This window comes from Mustela nigripes, chromosome 4 (assembly GCF_022355385.1).
Source record: "Mustela nigripes isolate SB6536 chromosome 4, MUSNIG.SB6536, whole genome shotgun sequence".
Taxonomy (NCBI): Eukaryota; Metazoa; Chordata; class Mammalia; order Carnivora; family Mustelidae; genus Mustela; species Mustela nigripes.
This window is the reverse complement of record NC_081560.1, coordinates 166,170,732-166,186,576: the sequence shown is the minus strand read 5'-3', so window position 1 is coordinate 166,186,576 and position 15,845 is coordinate 166,170,732. Positions and strand designations below refer to the sequence as shown.

At 53.8% G+C, this 15,845-nt stretch overlaps 1 protein-coding gene across 2 annotated transcripts in view; it reads right to left on the bottom strand.

Moving 5' to 3' along the window:
• Positions 1-15,845, bottom strand: part of SUFU (SUFU negative regulator of hedgehog signaling) — a 114,315-nt gene that overhangs the window by 4,916 nt on the left and 93,554 nt on the right. For both annotated transcript variants that reach the window (XM_059398454.1, XM_059398456.1), the window contains exons 9-11: positions 11,113-11,247; positions 9,380-9,518; positions 589-657 (exon numbers count right to left, since the gene is read on the bottom strand). In XM_059398454.1, coding sequence (XP_059254437.1) covers positions 589-657; positions 9,380-9,518; positions 11,113-11,247 — 343 coding nt within the window. The remainder of the gene's footprint in view (positions 1-588; positions 658-9,379; positions 9,519-11,112; positions 11,248-15,845) is intronic.

Sequence of the window (15,845 nt, the reverse complement as noted above, 5' to 3'; positions counted from 1 at the left end):
ATGAGGTAAGTCCCTGCAAATGAGGATGCCAGGAACAAGGAAGAAAAACAAAGGGGATTATGGGCTCCATTCCTGTACCCCACATGGGTAGCCAAGGAAGGCATAAGCACCCCCCTGGCCGGCCAGCTCCTCCAGCTGGAAGAGGCAGACCAAGAGGGGAGAGCTCATGGCTGGAGACTCGAGAAAGGAGGCAGGCTCCTGGGTGGCCTGAGGCGAGAGCAGGAGTCCCTTACTGCCCACCAGAACTCCCCAGTGGAATGTTCTCTGGCAGTGGGCGTGGGATTTCTGTTCAGAACCTGCCAGGCAACAGCAGGGGCTGGGGAAGAACTACCAGCCCATAGGCCCTGGCTGCCTCTTCAGTGAGGTTCTCAGGAGCCGCTAGTTCAGACAATTGGCCCAGGTGTCTTTATGACAGCTGGCCTGAGAGGTGCGGGGGGGCGGTGGCGGCTGGGGAACCAGAAACAAAGCTGTTTAACACCTACAGGGTCTCCTCTCCAGCCCTTCCCCACACCTTGGAGACTGACAGACCGAAAGACACACACGGGCTCCTGGAGACTGGAGGCCACTGTTAGAATGAAACAGGCTTACTTCCTCTGGAGAAGTCAAATCTTCCAAGTCCTCCAGCATTTTCTCTACAAACTCTTCAGTCAACAGAATCTGGGAAGAAGGCACAAGACAAGCATTTATTATTATTTTTTAATACATGGTCTTTTTGCCAACTGCCAAGCCACAAATCCTTCTTCCAGCGATGAAGAAGCGGTGAGCCTATTCTAGGGACAGAGGGCAGTGCTGGAAGCCTATCCCAGACCAGTGTTCTCCATGCCCCCCACCCCACCTGCCTGCAATCCCGAAGGGACCAGGGCAGGGAAGGAAGGGGGTCAGAGGATGATGGGGAAGCAAGGCGGGAATATCTGGAAAGAGAGCAGTGCTGGTCCCCTGTAGGGCTATGGGCCAGGGAAGTGTGGGCCTCCCGCATGCTGCAGTGCAGGAAAGAGGCAACGGAGAAGTGGGTGGCTGGGTGAGAGCAGTCACCAACATCCTCCGGGCCCCACCAGGCTCCCATGTTCCCCCTCATTCCCGACTTGGTAGGACAAAAGGAATCTGTTTGGATTTGGAATACAAGCCTTGTCTGGAATCTGGATGTGCCCCTGAAGGTACATCCAAGAATGTCTGAGCTGGAGAATTTGGAGACTGTGCACCGCTCTCTCTCATTTTACAGCAGAAAAGGGGCTCTCAGGTCCCGTTTCCATCTGTAGTCTCCACAGTTTCTCAAGCTGGAAGCTCCCAAACCCCTGTGCTGCTGACCCCATTCAGCCACTGAGTTCTTCACAACTTCCTCTGAGAAACCTCTTCTCCAGGTCACCTCTCAGTTGTCCCACTTCGCTGTTCTAGTCTGACGCCTTGTCACTTCCTGCTTTGAGGCCCGGGATGGCCTGACCCCACTGTTCAGTGAGCACAAGCCCCACCCTCACAGGCCTTCCTCAACCTGATGGGCCATCTTCCCAGCTGGCTCCTCTGCTCAGGCTGGCTCTGCAGAGTCAGGCCAAGCTCACACCAGGCCTGCACCACACCGGACCCAGGCTGAGGATGTCTCTCCTCTTCCCAATCCGACCCTTCCCTCCACTCTTCCTGTGCTGGCCCATGGAGCCTCCTGGCCTCGGCACCAGACCCTTCCAGAGCCCCAGGCTGTGGCCCCAGCTGCCTCTGCTTTGCCTCCTCCAGCAAACTTTGACTACCCTGGGTGAGGCACAGAGAAAGATGGAGAATGGGGTGAAGACCAAGGTGAGTGACTCCTCTGAGGGAAAACCCTCTAGAAGGATCCAAAAAGTACTCCTTAGGTTTCCCCTGGGAGTTGTCCACTCTCGTAAGTGGAGTCTACATATATCTGGAATATAGCCAGCTTGGGAGAGGAAGTGGAATGGCCTGGGAGAGCAGAAGAGCAACAAGTGGGGTTGCTGGGGACCACACAGGGTGGAGGACTCAGAAGGAAGTCGAAGGGGTGGAGGTGGGAGCAACGAATAAGAAGCCTGAGTGAGCCAACCTGAGCGCACATGTATCTTGTCTCCTTTAGTCTCCTTCCAGATGAGGAAACTGAGGTGCAGACAGGTTGTATAATGTGCCCTGTGTCACACGGGCTTGTGAGGAACTGAGATAAGACCATATCCCAGTCCTATCTAGACTCTAAAGTAGCACCTCGCGTGTAGCTTCCACCTCCAGGTCTCTTCTCCTCACAGCCCTGATGCCTTTATTCACTCTTCCGCTCATCTGTCCACTGATCTACCCAATTCCGTAGCACTCCCCAGGTGCCTTGGCTGGGCCCGGCCCTGGGTGGTGCCCCCAGGGACACAGGCATGAAAGCCGTCCATGCTCTACCTGGACACGTACCCTCTCTTGGTTGACAGGGAGCCAAAGGACGTCTCCTTCCCAGGCTGCAAGCCCAGAGCTATTTTGCTGCAAGTCAGCAGCAAAATAACTCTGACTACTGGCCCCCATCTCACCACAGTTTTTTTTTTTTTTTTTTTTTTTTTTCTATTTCAGGAGCTCAGGCCTTCAGTGAGGACAGAGACAAGATTTAGACAGGCAAAGTCAGTCCAGGGAATGCCAACCTGAGGTGGCCCCTCCCACCCCCATGCTTCCTCCAAGTGCCCCAAAGTGGCACTGGGTGACCCTTCTTCCGGACTCCAGTGACTCTTGCCCCATCACACCCCAGTCTTCCACTGCCAGAGCCCTGGCTCCTCCTCTTACCCCAGGGATCCCCCTCCAACCCCCCATAGTCCCGTTTCCCTACCAGTTATCACCAGTCTGCTGGAGCAGTACAAAAGTCACATTCATATTTTTGGCATTTCCGGGGCTTGTTGCCATCTCTGCAAATGCTAGCACAAACACAAGCATACCTAAAATCCAATGATATGACAATGGCTCCAGTCTGGGCCAGGCCGCGCTGATTTCTAACCCACAAATAATTTGGAGGGAGGAACTTTCTGCCAGGAAGGTAAATAGGCCTGGGACTGGAGTGCTGGGACTGAGGTGGAGGGGAGGGTTCACAGGGACCATGACCACCCCATGAGACCCCTGAGCGCTGTTTTCCAGCAAGAGGCAAGATGACCCCACCAAGGCAGAGCTCAGTCCCAAGCCAGTTCCTCCGAAGGAGGTCTGCACTAGGTAGAGAGAGGGTGCCTTATGCCTTATGGCTGTGAGCAGAACTGCCACCAGTGCGTACCATCTGTGTGTGGACTTGTTTTATCCTCAGCTGGGGGAGGGGATGGCAAGACCAGGAAAGGGGACAAACCCTGGTTGCTCCTCAATTTCCACTTTTGGTGACTTGCTGGTTCCCGCTGGAAACTTCACATTATTTTAAAAGAATTAAACAGAGAAAATTATACACAATATCTGCATGATATTAAGGGTGACATTCCCTGCAAAGAAACACGCCAGACTGTCATAGCTCCAGGCATCTAATTTAATTTCCTTTGGGAGTTAAACCTTAGAAGCTTGGATTGAACAAACAGGCCCTGTTCTTTGTGTATTTCAGACCTGGATCTGAGAATGTTAACAGATCTTATCAACAGGACACTGGAGATAGACAACTGTGACGGGGCAGCTCCTGGGCGCTCTCTCGCGCAACAGACGCGCTGTTGTGATGCAACTGTGGGAAAAGCCGGGGCAGTCTGGGGCTTGAGGCGCTGGAAGCTCACTGGGTCCCCAGGGGGCTGCCTGGCTCTGCCACAAATAATAACAGGATGGCTACGATGCCAGTAGTAACGGTGACACTACTTCCAACAGAAGCAGCAGGAGCCTCCCCCATGTGCTGGGCACTGGGCTAAGGGCTCGAGCCGTACCATTTCACTGAGCCCTCCCGGCGGACCTGCCGAGGAGGTAGCTATCACTTCCATTTTTCAGACGGCAGGTGGTGTGAGGAGACAAGGGTCCTGGACTTTAAAAGTGATCTGACCTCACTGTGGCAGAGGATTTTCCTGGGGTTTGGGGTAAACACCCCAATTCTAGAAGCCTTGTATACTCAGGGCTAACTCTTCTCTCTCCTCTGATGGGGGTAGTGAAGGTGACTTTGGCTTCTACCAATGGCCTGGAAGACCAGTCATCCCAACTCCAACCAGCCACCCAACTCCTCAAGACAAACAATGCCTCTCAGCTTAAGAGCGCTGGAACCCTGAGCACCACAGACGCCCAGCTGCTCAAAAACCAAGCTGGCCAGTTGGAAAGGAAGGCAAACCATGCCCAAAGATGGTGTCCCAGTGGGAAGAGTGAGACAAATTTCCAGGCCAGCTTAGTGGATGCATACATAAGGCAACAGTTACTCCAGCCCAGAAAACAGCAATAGAAATAACAGTAATAATACGGAAAATGACAGAAGTACTCAGTAACGTCTGCATTTACCAAGAGCTGGGCATAAAACACTTCTGTTTGTGCACAAACAGTCCTTGGAGGGAGGAGGCTCTCCAGTGAGCAGCAAACTCCGCTGGGAAGCTTCTGACACTATGGAGATGCCATCCAGACCTTCCGAATGGGAGTACCCTGGCAAGGCCAAGTCATCTGCATTTCTGAGGCACCCAGCAGATCATGGGATGGGGAATACTCAGGCTCACACAGTGGGTGTGGGTTTGGGCACAGGCGTAACGGGGCTGAGTTGGGGGCAGCAGCTTTGCCATCATCTACTTGGCCAAGCAGGGGTACAATGGACCTCTGCTCTCCACCCCCAACCTCTACTCTTGGTCAGAGAGAAGGCTTGGAATCAGACCAGGAGCCTTCTCCAAGGTGCTCATACCCGGTGTCTCAGGAACAGCCTGGTTGGTTGGTGATGAGGGAGTGTTGGCAACAAGCTCCCAATTCCCCAGGCCCCAGCAAGTTCCAGAAGGAACCCAAAAAGTGATCTTTAGTGGTGCCTGCCCTGGGCAGGCCCTGCTGTGCAGTGGGCAGGAGCCCAGCTGCTGCAGATCTGATTCCAGCATCTGTGGTTGGTGCTATTTCTGAGTCTGCAAACAGCACTGACAATGCCCACTCCTTCCCTCCATACGACAATCCACACTTTGTCCAGGGCCCTGTTTGCTCTTCGTGTTGACATGTTGTTCTTGCTTCCCCACAAGTCTGCCTTTCCTTTTCCTTCTCTTTCCTTCTTTCAGAGGTGGAAATGTGTTGTTTGCAAGGTAGGGCCTTCCAAGGAGCTGCTCCAGCGCCCATGATGGCCAAGGAGGAGGCAGGACGAGGATGCAGTCTGGATCTGTGTCCCACCACCCCCCCGACTCCAAATGGCCAGACGAAAGCCAGAAAACAGTTTGGAGACCACCCCCCCACCCCAGGCTTGGGGACAGAGGTCTGTGTGGCACATGCTCATTTCCTGTTCTTGGTGGATGGTGAGAAGTCAGCTTTGGTGGCTAGAAGCAGGCTCAGACTCCTCCTGCTCTGGTTGCTGCTATGGCTGGCGAGGGCACAGTGGGCCATCACAGTCTTCTCCCCAGACACAGCGGGGGCTTTTAAACCCTAACTAGGGGTACCCTCAGACAATGAGGTCCCATGACAGCCTAAGCAAAGGTCTCCAGGGAGAACAGGTTGTGGCCAGCTTCCCCAGTGGAAGGAGAAGCAGGAGAGCACTGAAGAGGAACTGCTCAGGGCCTGGGCCTAGGACTGCCAAGTGTCTTGCACACAACATCCAAATGGGTGGACGGGGACAGGAGAAGGCGGGGACGTGTCCAGAGGACAGTGGTGAGTCAGCCACTGGGCTAGGACGAGAGCCCAGAAGTGATTCCGAAACTTGGCCTGGAGTGGTGAGTCCACTCAGGACAGCAGCTGGGCATCTTCTCCAGAGCCTGAAGCCTCCCATCGGGGCTGGGTGGGGAAAGGCTGGGGGTGGAGGGCGCCACCTGGGTGAGCTGTCAGACACCACACAGCTGAGAAAGCATTGCAGAGCTTAGAAAAATAGTCTCATATTCGGGCGATGTGACCCTCACGTGACCTCTGGGGCCGATTTCTCCCACTTCAGATCAACCCTGGCTGGGGATGGAGGCACGACTCAGCTCTGGGCCGGGCTCCTGCTCAGAAGACTAACAGCTCAGTGTTGACAGACTCAAGGGAGAGAGGCTTGTTAAAGCTACTGGGATGTGGAATGCTGGGGGAAGGTGTGCAAGAGAGGACGCTGGCAGGCCTCCCCCAGGAGCTGAAGACCATCGTGTAAAGCTCCGGAGTTGGCTGGCAGGCTTTACCATCTCCACGAGGATGAAAATAGCAGATGGGAGGGCAGATGGAGTCAAAGTGTTGACCTCTGGAAACTGGGAAGCCTATAGAATTAGAGCAGGATTCCTGCCTCTCCAGCTCCTCCAGGAAGCAGGGAGTGTCCACTGAGCTTGCCCTGGGGTTGCAGCCGGCCCTGCCTTTCTGTGTGCTGGGGCCTGGGTTTCCCTGGGGCTGGAGAGAAGGGGGGAGGGGAGGAGCAGCACCAAGAGAAGGTGGGTGTGGAGTGGGGCCACTCCACACCCTCCAGTGAGGTCCCAGATTCCCTCACCTTCTGCCGTTTTCTCTCAGCCTCTCCTCTGTCACTCTTCTCTCATGCAGGGTGTCTCTGCCGTGCCTTTTCCCCAAGAGATAACAGGCCCAGGCTGGTAGCCAGAACAAGGTGCCAAGGCTAGGAGCGAGGGCTTCCAAAGCCGTTGAGGCTGATGTAAGAAAGTCATCCCAGCCCCTCCCCATTCAGCTGGGATCAACAGGGAGCGTTCAAGTAGCAGCCAAGCAAACATAAGTCTGGAGCTCTTCACGTTCTTGGGCCTGCTGTATTCAGCTCCTTCCTACTCCTCTGTTCCCCTCAGGCCTGGTACCCAGGGCCCAGGGAGACACCCTTGATCCTGGGAGTATAAGCAAGAGATTCCTGAGGGGGTGGAGGGGAGGTCAGTCCCCTCCATGTTGGGGGACTCCTGGGGGCCCGGGGCCCTTGTTGTTCCAGTGGAGTGGCCCCTCCTTGGTACGTCCAGGCCTCCAAGATGTCCTGCAGACTCCTGGGGGACAAGTAGCCCCAGAGGGAGCCTTAGAGGCCCACAAGTAATTACAAGCCCAGGTTCCCACAAGCTATAGGGAGCTGCCTCTGACCACAGTGGCAAGACCCTAAAGGGGAAGGCGGGCTGGCAGTCAGAAGCAGAAAGTGCTGAGTGCTTTGGGGGCAGGGAGGAGGGCTGCTCTGAGTGTTGGCTGAGGACTGGCTGGGGGCAGAGGCAGAGGGTTTCCCAGGGCTCCTTGGAAAGGGCCTGAGAAACCCCTCAGTGAGAGGGTGCATGCTTGGGGGAGCGGGGCCCCAGCCAGCCTTCCTGGGAGCTCCCCTGTGAGCTGGCCCGTGGTGGACCACACTAATGAGCCCATAACACAGGCCTTTGATTAAGCAGCTCCCAGCACAGCAACTTTATTGAAACAGCCGAGGCCTGAGGCTGGTTCCCACCGCTTTGGTTCCCTGGGCAACAGCGCATGGGAGGGGCCCTGCCCAGGGCTTCAGGAGCCCAAGGGGCTGCCCAAGGGTGACAGGAGTGGGCCTGGGAGCACAACGCCAGTGGCCTGGGATAAGGGGCTCTGGGACTGGGGTTGGATTCAGAACTCTGGGGGCATGGAGGGACAACATGACATCTGCCGAGTCTTCTGGGGGCCAGGGCTCCTGGGCTTCTGAGAATGGAGATGGTGAACACCCCTGCCTCAGGGCGGGAAGGAATTCCAAGGATGGCAAGACTCCAGGGACAGGCTCAGAGGTGAAGATGTAAGATGTAATGGGGGAGGGGGGAGTTTCTTCTTGAGTTTGGGGAGACCCTGGTCCCTACTTTCCCAGGAACATGGGCCAGAATCTTCAGTACACATTTCTGTGTATCTGAGGACATGCTATCTGAGGACACTTTTGAGACCTGTGAGCATAGTCACCTATTAGGAATGATGACCTGGGAACTCTACTCTCAGGGGATGCTGGATTCTCCCGCTGGGTCCCCACTTCCCCCTTCTTTACCAACTCTCCCCAGGTAAGAGGCAGCCCTCCTCCTCTCCACAGAAGCAGCCTGGCCTTCCTGGGACATGGCTGGGGCGGGTGGGGAGGCCTTTTCCACTTGCGCAGGGCTAGTTTCAGAGATTTTGCTACAGTAACTACCAAGCCCACATGGACAGAAATCTAATGTTACCAAGTGGGACTTTTAAAATGTATTTATAACTTTATGGTTCAAAGTAATTTTGTTATGAAACAATGTAATAACAGTGGAAAAAGGCAAGATAATTTATGGAACACAATATTGCTAAAGCACTAGCTTTCTACCTCGCTTAGTCTGAGGAGTTTGGTTGGTGTCCTTTGTTTGCTGTTTGTTTTAATTAAGGGTTAGTATTTTGGGGGGGAGGGGGGAAGAGGCCTGAAGGAGGAGTAATTCAGCTGCAAGCTCGCTCGCGCTCTCTCTCTCTCTCTCTCTCTCTCTCACACACACACACACACACACATTACCAGTAAGTACGTTTCACAGACCCCCCACACTAGGCTAAACCCACAAACCAGCAGAATTCCCTTCTCCTCTACTATAACCTCCCCTCTACCACACCACAAACAAGCACAGCCAATTTCTGGATTAGGGTCAGATCCCCTTTCTTGATAACTCCTGAGAGAGAGAAGGTAGAGTGCTTTCCTCTCATACCCCCAACAAACAAAGAAGAAAGGATGTCATTCCCCTAATATGTCTGGGAGCACGCCGGACCAGCCAAATCCCCATTAGAGCCCTGGGACAGCGTGGGGGCTGGGGAGGAGGCCCATGGCTCTCAGGCCCCAGCACCCTGCCTGGCAGCAGCTCTGGAGCTGTGCTCCAGCCAGAAGAGCCAAGGAAGGACAAAGTGTTCTGGACAAGCCAGCAGGTTTCTGTGCCGAAAAGCTGGGTTTCCATTAGGAGGAATAGGAGAGCCATTAGATGCAGGGAGTGGGGAGGCTCTGTCTGCTGAGGCCTGCCCATCCCAGCCCTAATCCGGGCCCACACACCCATTTTCTAGGAATTCTGGTGGGATTTCCACAGAGCCACTTGAGACTGGCTTTCATCCTTCCTCCTCTCCCATTTCACCGTCAGGTGTCCTGGCCTTTGGTTCACCCAGGGTGCAGAAAGTCTCACATCTTTCAAATCTGGATTTCCCTGGCAAACCAATGGCCAGGGCCTAGACCATTATCCCTGGTGTCTCGGGTGATGGGGTGGGGGTTGGCCAGGAAGTGCTCCTAGAGCCAATGGGACAGGCAGCAGCAGCCACACTCCACACGGCTTCCCACTACCAGCCCCTCTGGAAGGGAGCCACCGAGAGCTGCCAAGGGAGGAGAGGGAGGAGGCGGGTGTGGGAAGAGCCCACGGAAAGAAGGTAGGGAGAAGAAAATGAGCCTTCTCACTTGTAACCAGGGTCCATGGGCTGCGTAAGGGTGCTCCTCAGTGGCAAAGGCGCCTTCCACTCCCGTGGAAACGAATGTGATGGCCATGTCACCTGTGATACTTTTATATGTAAAGTGCCGTCCATGCAGGAGCCTGCCCCTGGGGGTGGGAACACAGAGACTGTGAGCAGCAGGCCTGGCCAAGGGACAGCGTGTCTGGCAAATGCCCTCCTGCCTGCCCACCTGCCCACCAACAGGGGCCTGTAACTGGACATGCTCACTTCAGCACCTTCCCAGAGAAGCCTCGCCGGAGTTCACTACTGCCCCTGCTCCGAAGCGCTCAAGGCCAGCAGAGACATCAGATCAGCATTCAGGGGGCCTGTGGGAGGAGCGGAGGACACCTCCTGTGTCCCGGTGAGGAAACTGAGGCCAGAGAGGGCAGTTAGCAATGGGCACAAGGTCACCCTCACAACTAAAAGTGGGGTCATATCCCCTCTGTTTTGAGGGCAGCGGTGAAGTAGCATCTAAACAAATTCGCCAAGCCCCTGGGAGGACGGCATAGTGCCTTCCCAGCACAACCCCTGTGTCCGCACCAGTCTTCCACCTGCTCATGGGCTCTCTCACAAGGTCAAAATGGATAGCTCCAAGGCCACAAGCCCACCTCAAGACAGACAAATAAATAATAATAATAGCAGTAGCAGTAATAATAGTAATAATAATAGTAATAGTAATAGTAATAGTAATAGTAATAAAGGCTGACGCCAAATGGGGACACTCTGAGGGAGCCAAAAGAAGTGACTGTTAATCCCCAGTCTGGAAATACACCTGGGCGAAGGGCGGGCAGGGACAACCTGTGAGGCAGAGATGCACGTCAGCAAAGGAAGCCCAGCCTGCCCTTGGCTTTCCCAGGCTGCCTCAGATTAACCCTTCACCAGTCAAATGGTCCTGAGCTTGAGCCAGAGAGGGAGCTGGGGAGGAGATGGCTGGGGTCCTGGTGAGGGGGCCTTCCCTGCTTCCATTCATTCTGACCACTTACTATCTTTGCCCTGCTGCCCAGGGTGCCTGGCCAGTGCTGGTTAGCATCCAAACTCCTTCCTCAGGCTCTGAGGACCATGGGGAGGGACCGAACCAGGGCAACCCCCTTCTTCCTTGTCACTGTCATCTGGGTTTAGAGTTATTCTGGTCACCTCCCTGCTATAAAAGTGAGGGTGGAAACCCCAAGGGCTCTGCAAGAAGCCAACGGAGCCGACTTGGCCCAGGGCAGCGTCCCCAAGCAGAGTGGGAATTCTGGCCACAGGGCTAGGATTCTGGCACTGCAGCCAGCAGCAGAAAGGACACAGCTGGGCTTCTCGGTCCCTCCAGGAGTCTGTTGTGCTGGCCATGGAGTTTGGAGAATGGAGTGTTTTGCACAGGAAAAGCAACGAGTAAAGAAAATAAGAGTCCAACCCACCAGAGCTGCTGCCCTGCCCCCCAGTGTGACCGACTCCAGCCTTGTGGGATGGCGGGGGCATCCAAGTTTGTCCGCTCTCCTAAGGGAGCGGCACCAAGGTCACCTCTCTGGACACACAGTGTTCCTCAGCTCAGTGGGGGCTATAGGCTGGCTCGAATCCACAGGATCCCCCCACAGGCCTAAGACAGAACTTCGTGACAGGCTCTCCTCTGGGGGTGGGGGGCAGACTCCACCCAGGTGTGGGGGAGAAGGCAAGCAGAGGCCTGCGGCTCCCTGAGGACAAGCTGTGTGCCGTGGGGCTCACCTTAGGCAGAGGGGAATGAGAGCCCCTGACTCCTGGTTGAATTTCAGATGCACACTCTCGAGCTGTCGTGTGCGGATCAGCTCGTGGGGAACGATGGCCGTGGAGCTGTCGCTTTCCAGGCTGTCTTTGCGGCTCCTGCAAGGCAAGCAAAAGAAGAGGTTCAGCACAAGATCAACACCATGGGGAGGAGCAAGATGGGAGTCTATCAGGCTGAGCTCCTGAATAACAACAGTGATGGTGATGGAGGACAGTGACAACAGCAGTCACCGTCCGCTGTGTGCTTGCCGAACGCCAGCTGCTGTGCAAAGCTCTTCTCATGGACCACTCCTCTCCACAGCCCCATGAGGTAGGTACTACTGTTACATCCCTTTTATGGATAGGAATTGGGGATCAGAGAGGTTCAGTGACTTTCCCAGGTCACCCTGTGGGGAGTATGGAGCTAGGATCTGGTTGCAGTTAGATCGGGTGCTAAAGCCTCATCTTTGGCCAACACACTACATGAAAGCTTATGTCACAGTGGCTTGGTCTTCCCTACACAACAGCAAGAGCATCATAGAGCCCTTCTTCCCCTGCCCAGGAGCCCTGGTTCCCAAGTTCCTCAAAGCTGGAGTGCTAGAGTAGCAGGAGGTGCAGCTCCAAGAGCTTCCTGCCAGCTGACCCTGAAAAGGCTGTGACTTTCCACAGGTTCCGAGCAGGCACGATCCCGCTAATGGCCAGGAGCTGCAGTGACATACACAGCCTCCATCTGACCAGGACATGATACAATCCTCAGGGAGCGGGTGGAAACCAGACTCTCAGGAGTCAGACTAGTGGGCCCGGCTGGGCAGCAGAACCAGGCCACCATCCTGCTGGGTTTTGAGGCCCCAGGAGCCATGTACCAGATTCCTCCCGACTATGGCCTTGGCCACAATGTGCTGTCACTGCTGCCTCATGCTCCCTCCTGTCCTGCTTCCCACCAACAGCTCATCCCACAACTGGGCCATCGGGTCCCTTTGCAATCTAAGATAGGCTCTTTCAAATTCAGCTGCCCCCACTGACAGCCTCTCAAATCAGCCTCAGCCGGAAATGAGTGTTACCCACTGATCCTATTCAAAAGGCCGGATCCTGGTTTGGGCTGTGAATCTCAGAACAATTCCCCAAATGTCCATCAAAATACTGGACGAGAAGCTCTAGTTATTTATCATTCAAGGGGCAGGAGCCATCCAGGATGTCTAGGCCCACAGTCAGCCAGCCAATGAGGGGCAGGCCCAACCCCCTCACATGCTGGGGGGGCTGAGCACTGGGGCCTGTGGCTAAGGGAGGCACCCCATCAGGCAGAGAACCTCCCTGGAGGGAGAGTGTGAGGTCAGCAGGCAAAAGGATGGTGGGTGGCATCGGACAGCCCAGGGCCCTCCCAAGGCAGTAGTTTATAAAAGCCCCTGAGCTAATGGGGACCATTCCCACAGCTGTGTAGATCTAGCCCCAGATATAACGGCTCTTTCACAAAGTAGGCTCTTCCTCTGGTTTGCCAAAGCGAATTCTGAAACTGCCCTGGCTTCTCCTTTGACAAACCCTTTCACAAGACCTGAGAAGGAGACCAATGCTATGGCCCAGACGGTCATGGAAGTTCAAGACTGCAAGGAAACTCTGAGGTGGTTTAGTCTACTTCTTCCTTTTGCAAAAGAGAGACCGTAACGACTCCAAGGCCACAGAGGCGGTTTGTGGCAGGCCAGCATGGGAGCCCTGGGACCTCGGACTAGACCTCTTTCCCTTACACGCCGGCTGCTACTAGGTCTCCCTTCTGAGGAGGACAACACCCACCATCATCTCTCCGTGGGGGCCCTCAGGGCCCAGGCAAGAGCAGAACTCAAAAGAGTTCTGAGTTCTACTCTTCTCCAGAGCAAGGAGCCCACACACTCTCTGGCTGAGTCCCAAGCATGTTCTATGATCAATCCTTCTCTCACAGATGAGAAAATGGAGGCTCTGAGAGGTGAGGTGACAAGACTGAGCTCACAGTGAGTTTAAGGGGAAGAGCCAGGGTGTGATTCTCAAGTTGCCTCCCCGTGCCATCTCCGACCACTGGCCCCGCACACAGACCTACCACCATGTGCCCGAAAGGGGCCGAAGCCTGGCTGCCGGGCGGGGCCTCGGAGCCCGTGGGGCCCACGGGAGGATCAGGATCGCTGCTTCTCTGGCACAAGCAAAAATGCTGATGAATAGCAACTGGGGTGGGGGCAGGGGGCTGGGAGAGAAGAATCAACAGCACACAGGGCTAGAGACATCTCACGCTGGAGGGAAAAATAAATTGTTGAAAGTCAGCTAAAGTCACCTTGGTAACTGCTACAACACACTCACCCAGAACGAGGACATCAAACCCAACTGCAAACAGCTTTAAAGAAATGGAAAAGAACTTAATCATCTGAAGAATTAATGTGACAAGTGCCCACATTTACACCTCCCACCAACCTTCAATCATTTGAAAACGTACTTTAATCTTTTAAGAGAAAAAAAAATTGCAAAATGCTAGATCTGCAATCCTGGAGCTTGGGTATTTCCGGCATGCTGCTTCAATGGAAACGCGGCCGTTACACACACACACACACACACACACACACACAGGAGCCCAGCTTTCTGCTGATTTGTTTTTTCTGGACATCGATGCAGTAGCATGAATTATTTGTGTGGGCTGGGCGAGGTATTAAATCTGCAGCCGACACAGGTTTGCAATGTTTTGCATGGTTGTCAGCTTAATCTTAGTCATAAAAAAATAAGTACTGTGCTCGCCAGCATGGCCTAATTTTTCAGTTGGGCTGTTTTCTCTCGGAGTTCCCAGTGGAGGAGAAGGCAGAGCTTCAGGGGGCTGGGAAGGGAGAAGGGCTCCCAGGGAAGCACACCCTACACCCCCTGGGGACTGCTAGGGATATGGGCCCAGGGGAGGGAGGATGAGTCACCGCTCCAGGTGGCAGAATGGCTAACACATAGGTTCTGGGTTCGACTTTTCACTCCTGAGCTCCTGCTCAGGCAAATGACTTACCCACTCTCTAAGCGTCAGTATCCTCTTGATGGGGAAAGATAATAATACCCTTTCGTTATAAGGATTAAATAAGATGACCCACAGGAAGTATTTAATGGTGCCTGGGGATGTAGTAGGTGTTCAAAATACATCTGGAATGCATTAACAGGATGTCAGGTGACTGTCTCTAGAAATCTGTCTGCTCTTCCTATAAGAACGCTGATAGCTTAGGAACACCTTAGTGGGCTCAGTGGCTAAAGCCTCTGCCTTCAGCTCAGGTCATAGTCCCAGGGTCCTGGGATCAAGCCCTGTATTGGGCTCTCTGCTCAGCAGGGAGCCTGCTTCCTCCTCTCTCTCTGCCTGCTTCTATGCCTACTTGTGATCTCTGTCTGTCAAATAAATAAATAAAATATAATAAAATAAAAGAATGCTGATAGCTTAATAGGGAATTATCTGCCTTTACCAACTGCCTCTGGCCAAGTCAGTCCCCACTTCTGAGTCTTTGCCCTGAGCTCGGGAGACAGGACTTCTGAGATGGGGCTTGAAGGACTCCTGACTCCTTGAACAGATCCTAAGGGCCCTGGTGAACCACTGGGCCTCTGGGAAGGCACCTCTACAGGCCAACAAAAACCCGTGAGGCTTTTGTTCTGCTGAGGGAGGTGCTGCAGGGCCGTCTTCCCTCTTCAGAGCACAGTGGTCTTCCTGCAATTCTCATCTTCCGAACCTCAGGCTGCCCAGAAGTGTTTTAATCCCTCCTCCCGTGACAGCCTTTCAAATCCCCGAGGCTGCTCTCACAGACCACCACCAGTTTCTCATTTCCAGTATTTGTGGCTCCAAATTTGAACTATATTCTTGAGACACAGTTCTGAAATCTTCTAGCCATCCAAGTCACGTGCGCTTGCATTTACTCTAGCTTGTCAAAGCCAGAGCGTCATGTCCAGAAGCCAATGTCGCATGTGGAAATAAATCCAGCATGTGGTCTAACCAGTGTAGATCAAAGAGGAACTATGAGCTTTCTTATTTGGGAAACTTTATTTCTATTAAAACTGTCATCAAATTATCTATTCTTTGAAACCCCGTCATACTACCAGCTCTTACAGCACACCCTCTGCCAACCGCAGCTCCCTTAGGCTCTCTCCCATGGCCTGCGCTTGGACTTCTTCTCCCCATCTTGTATGTGCTGGGGATTAGCTGGTGCTAAGAGGCCAACTCTGCATTTCCTGGCTACTGTTTCAGGCGCTCCAGGTATTTCTGAAAGCTGACTCTGGCATCCTTCATACTGGCGTTCCCCCCTGACTTTATATCCCGGACAGAAGTGTTAAGCTCACCATCAATGTCCTCATCCCAGGCTCTGATTAAACTGTGAACAGGGTAGGGCCAAGCAGACAGGCTGACAGACTGACATCATTGCTCTTTGGGTATGTTCATCCAACCAATTACAAATCAACCCGACCAGCCCATCACCAAGCCCCTTTGCCTTCCTGGATGCTCTGTGGACATTTCTCTGTCTTGCCAACAGTGATGTCAGAAGACATTCTGAAAATGTCTTGCTAAACCCTAAAGAAGGTCTATAGCACTTCCTTTGTCTACCACGTTGAAATAGGTAACTGTTTCTTCTTTGTTTTTTAAGGTAAATTTTTAAAAAAAGTTTTCATTTATTCATTTACATAACCGCTACACCCAATGTGGGACTCGAACTCACAGTCCAAGATTAAAAGTCCCATGCCCTTCCAACTAAGCC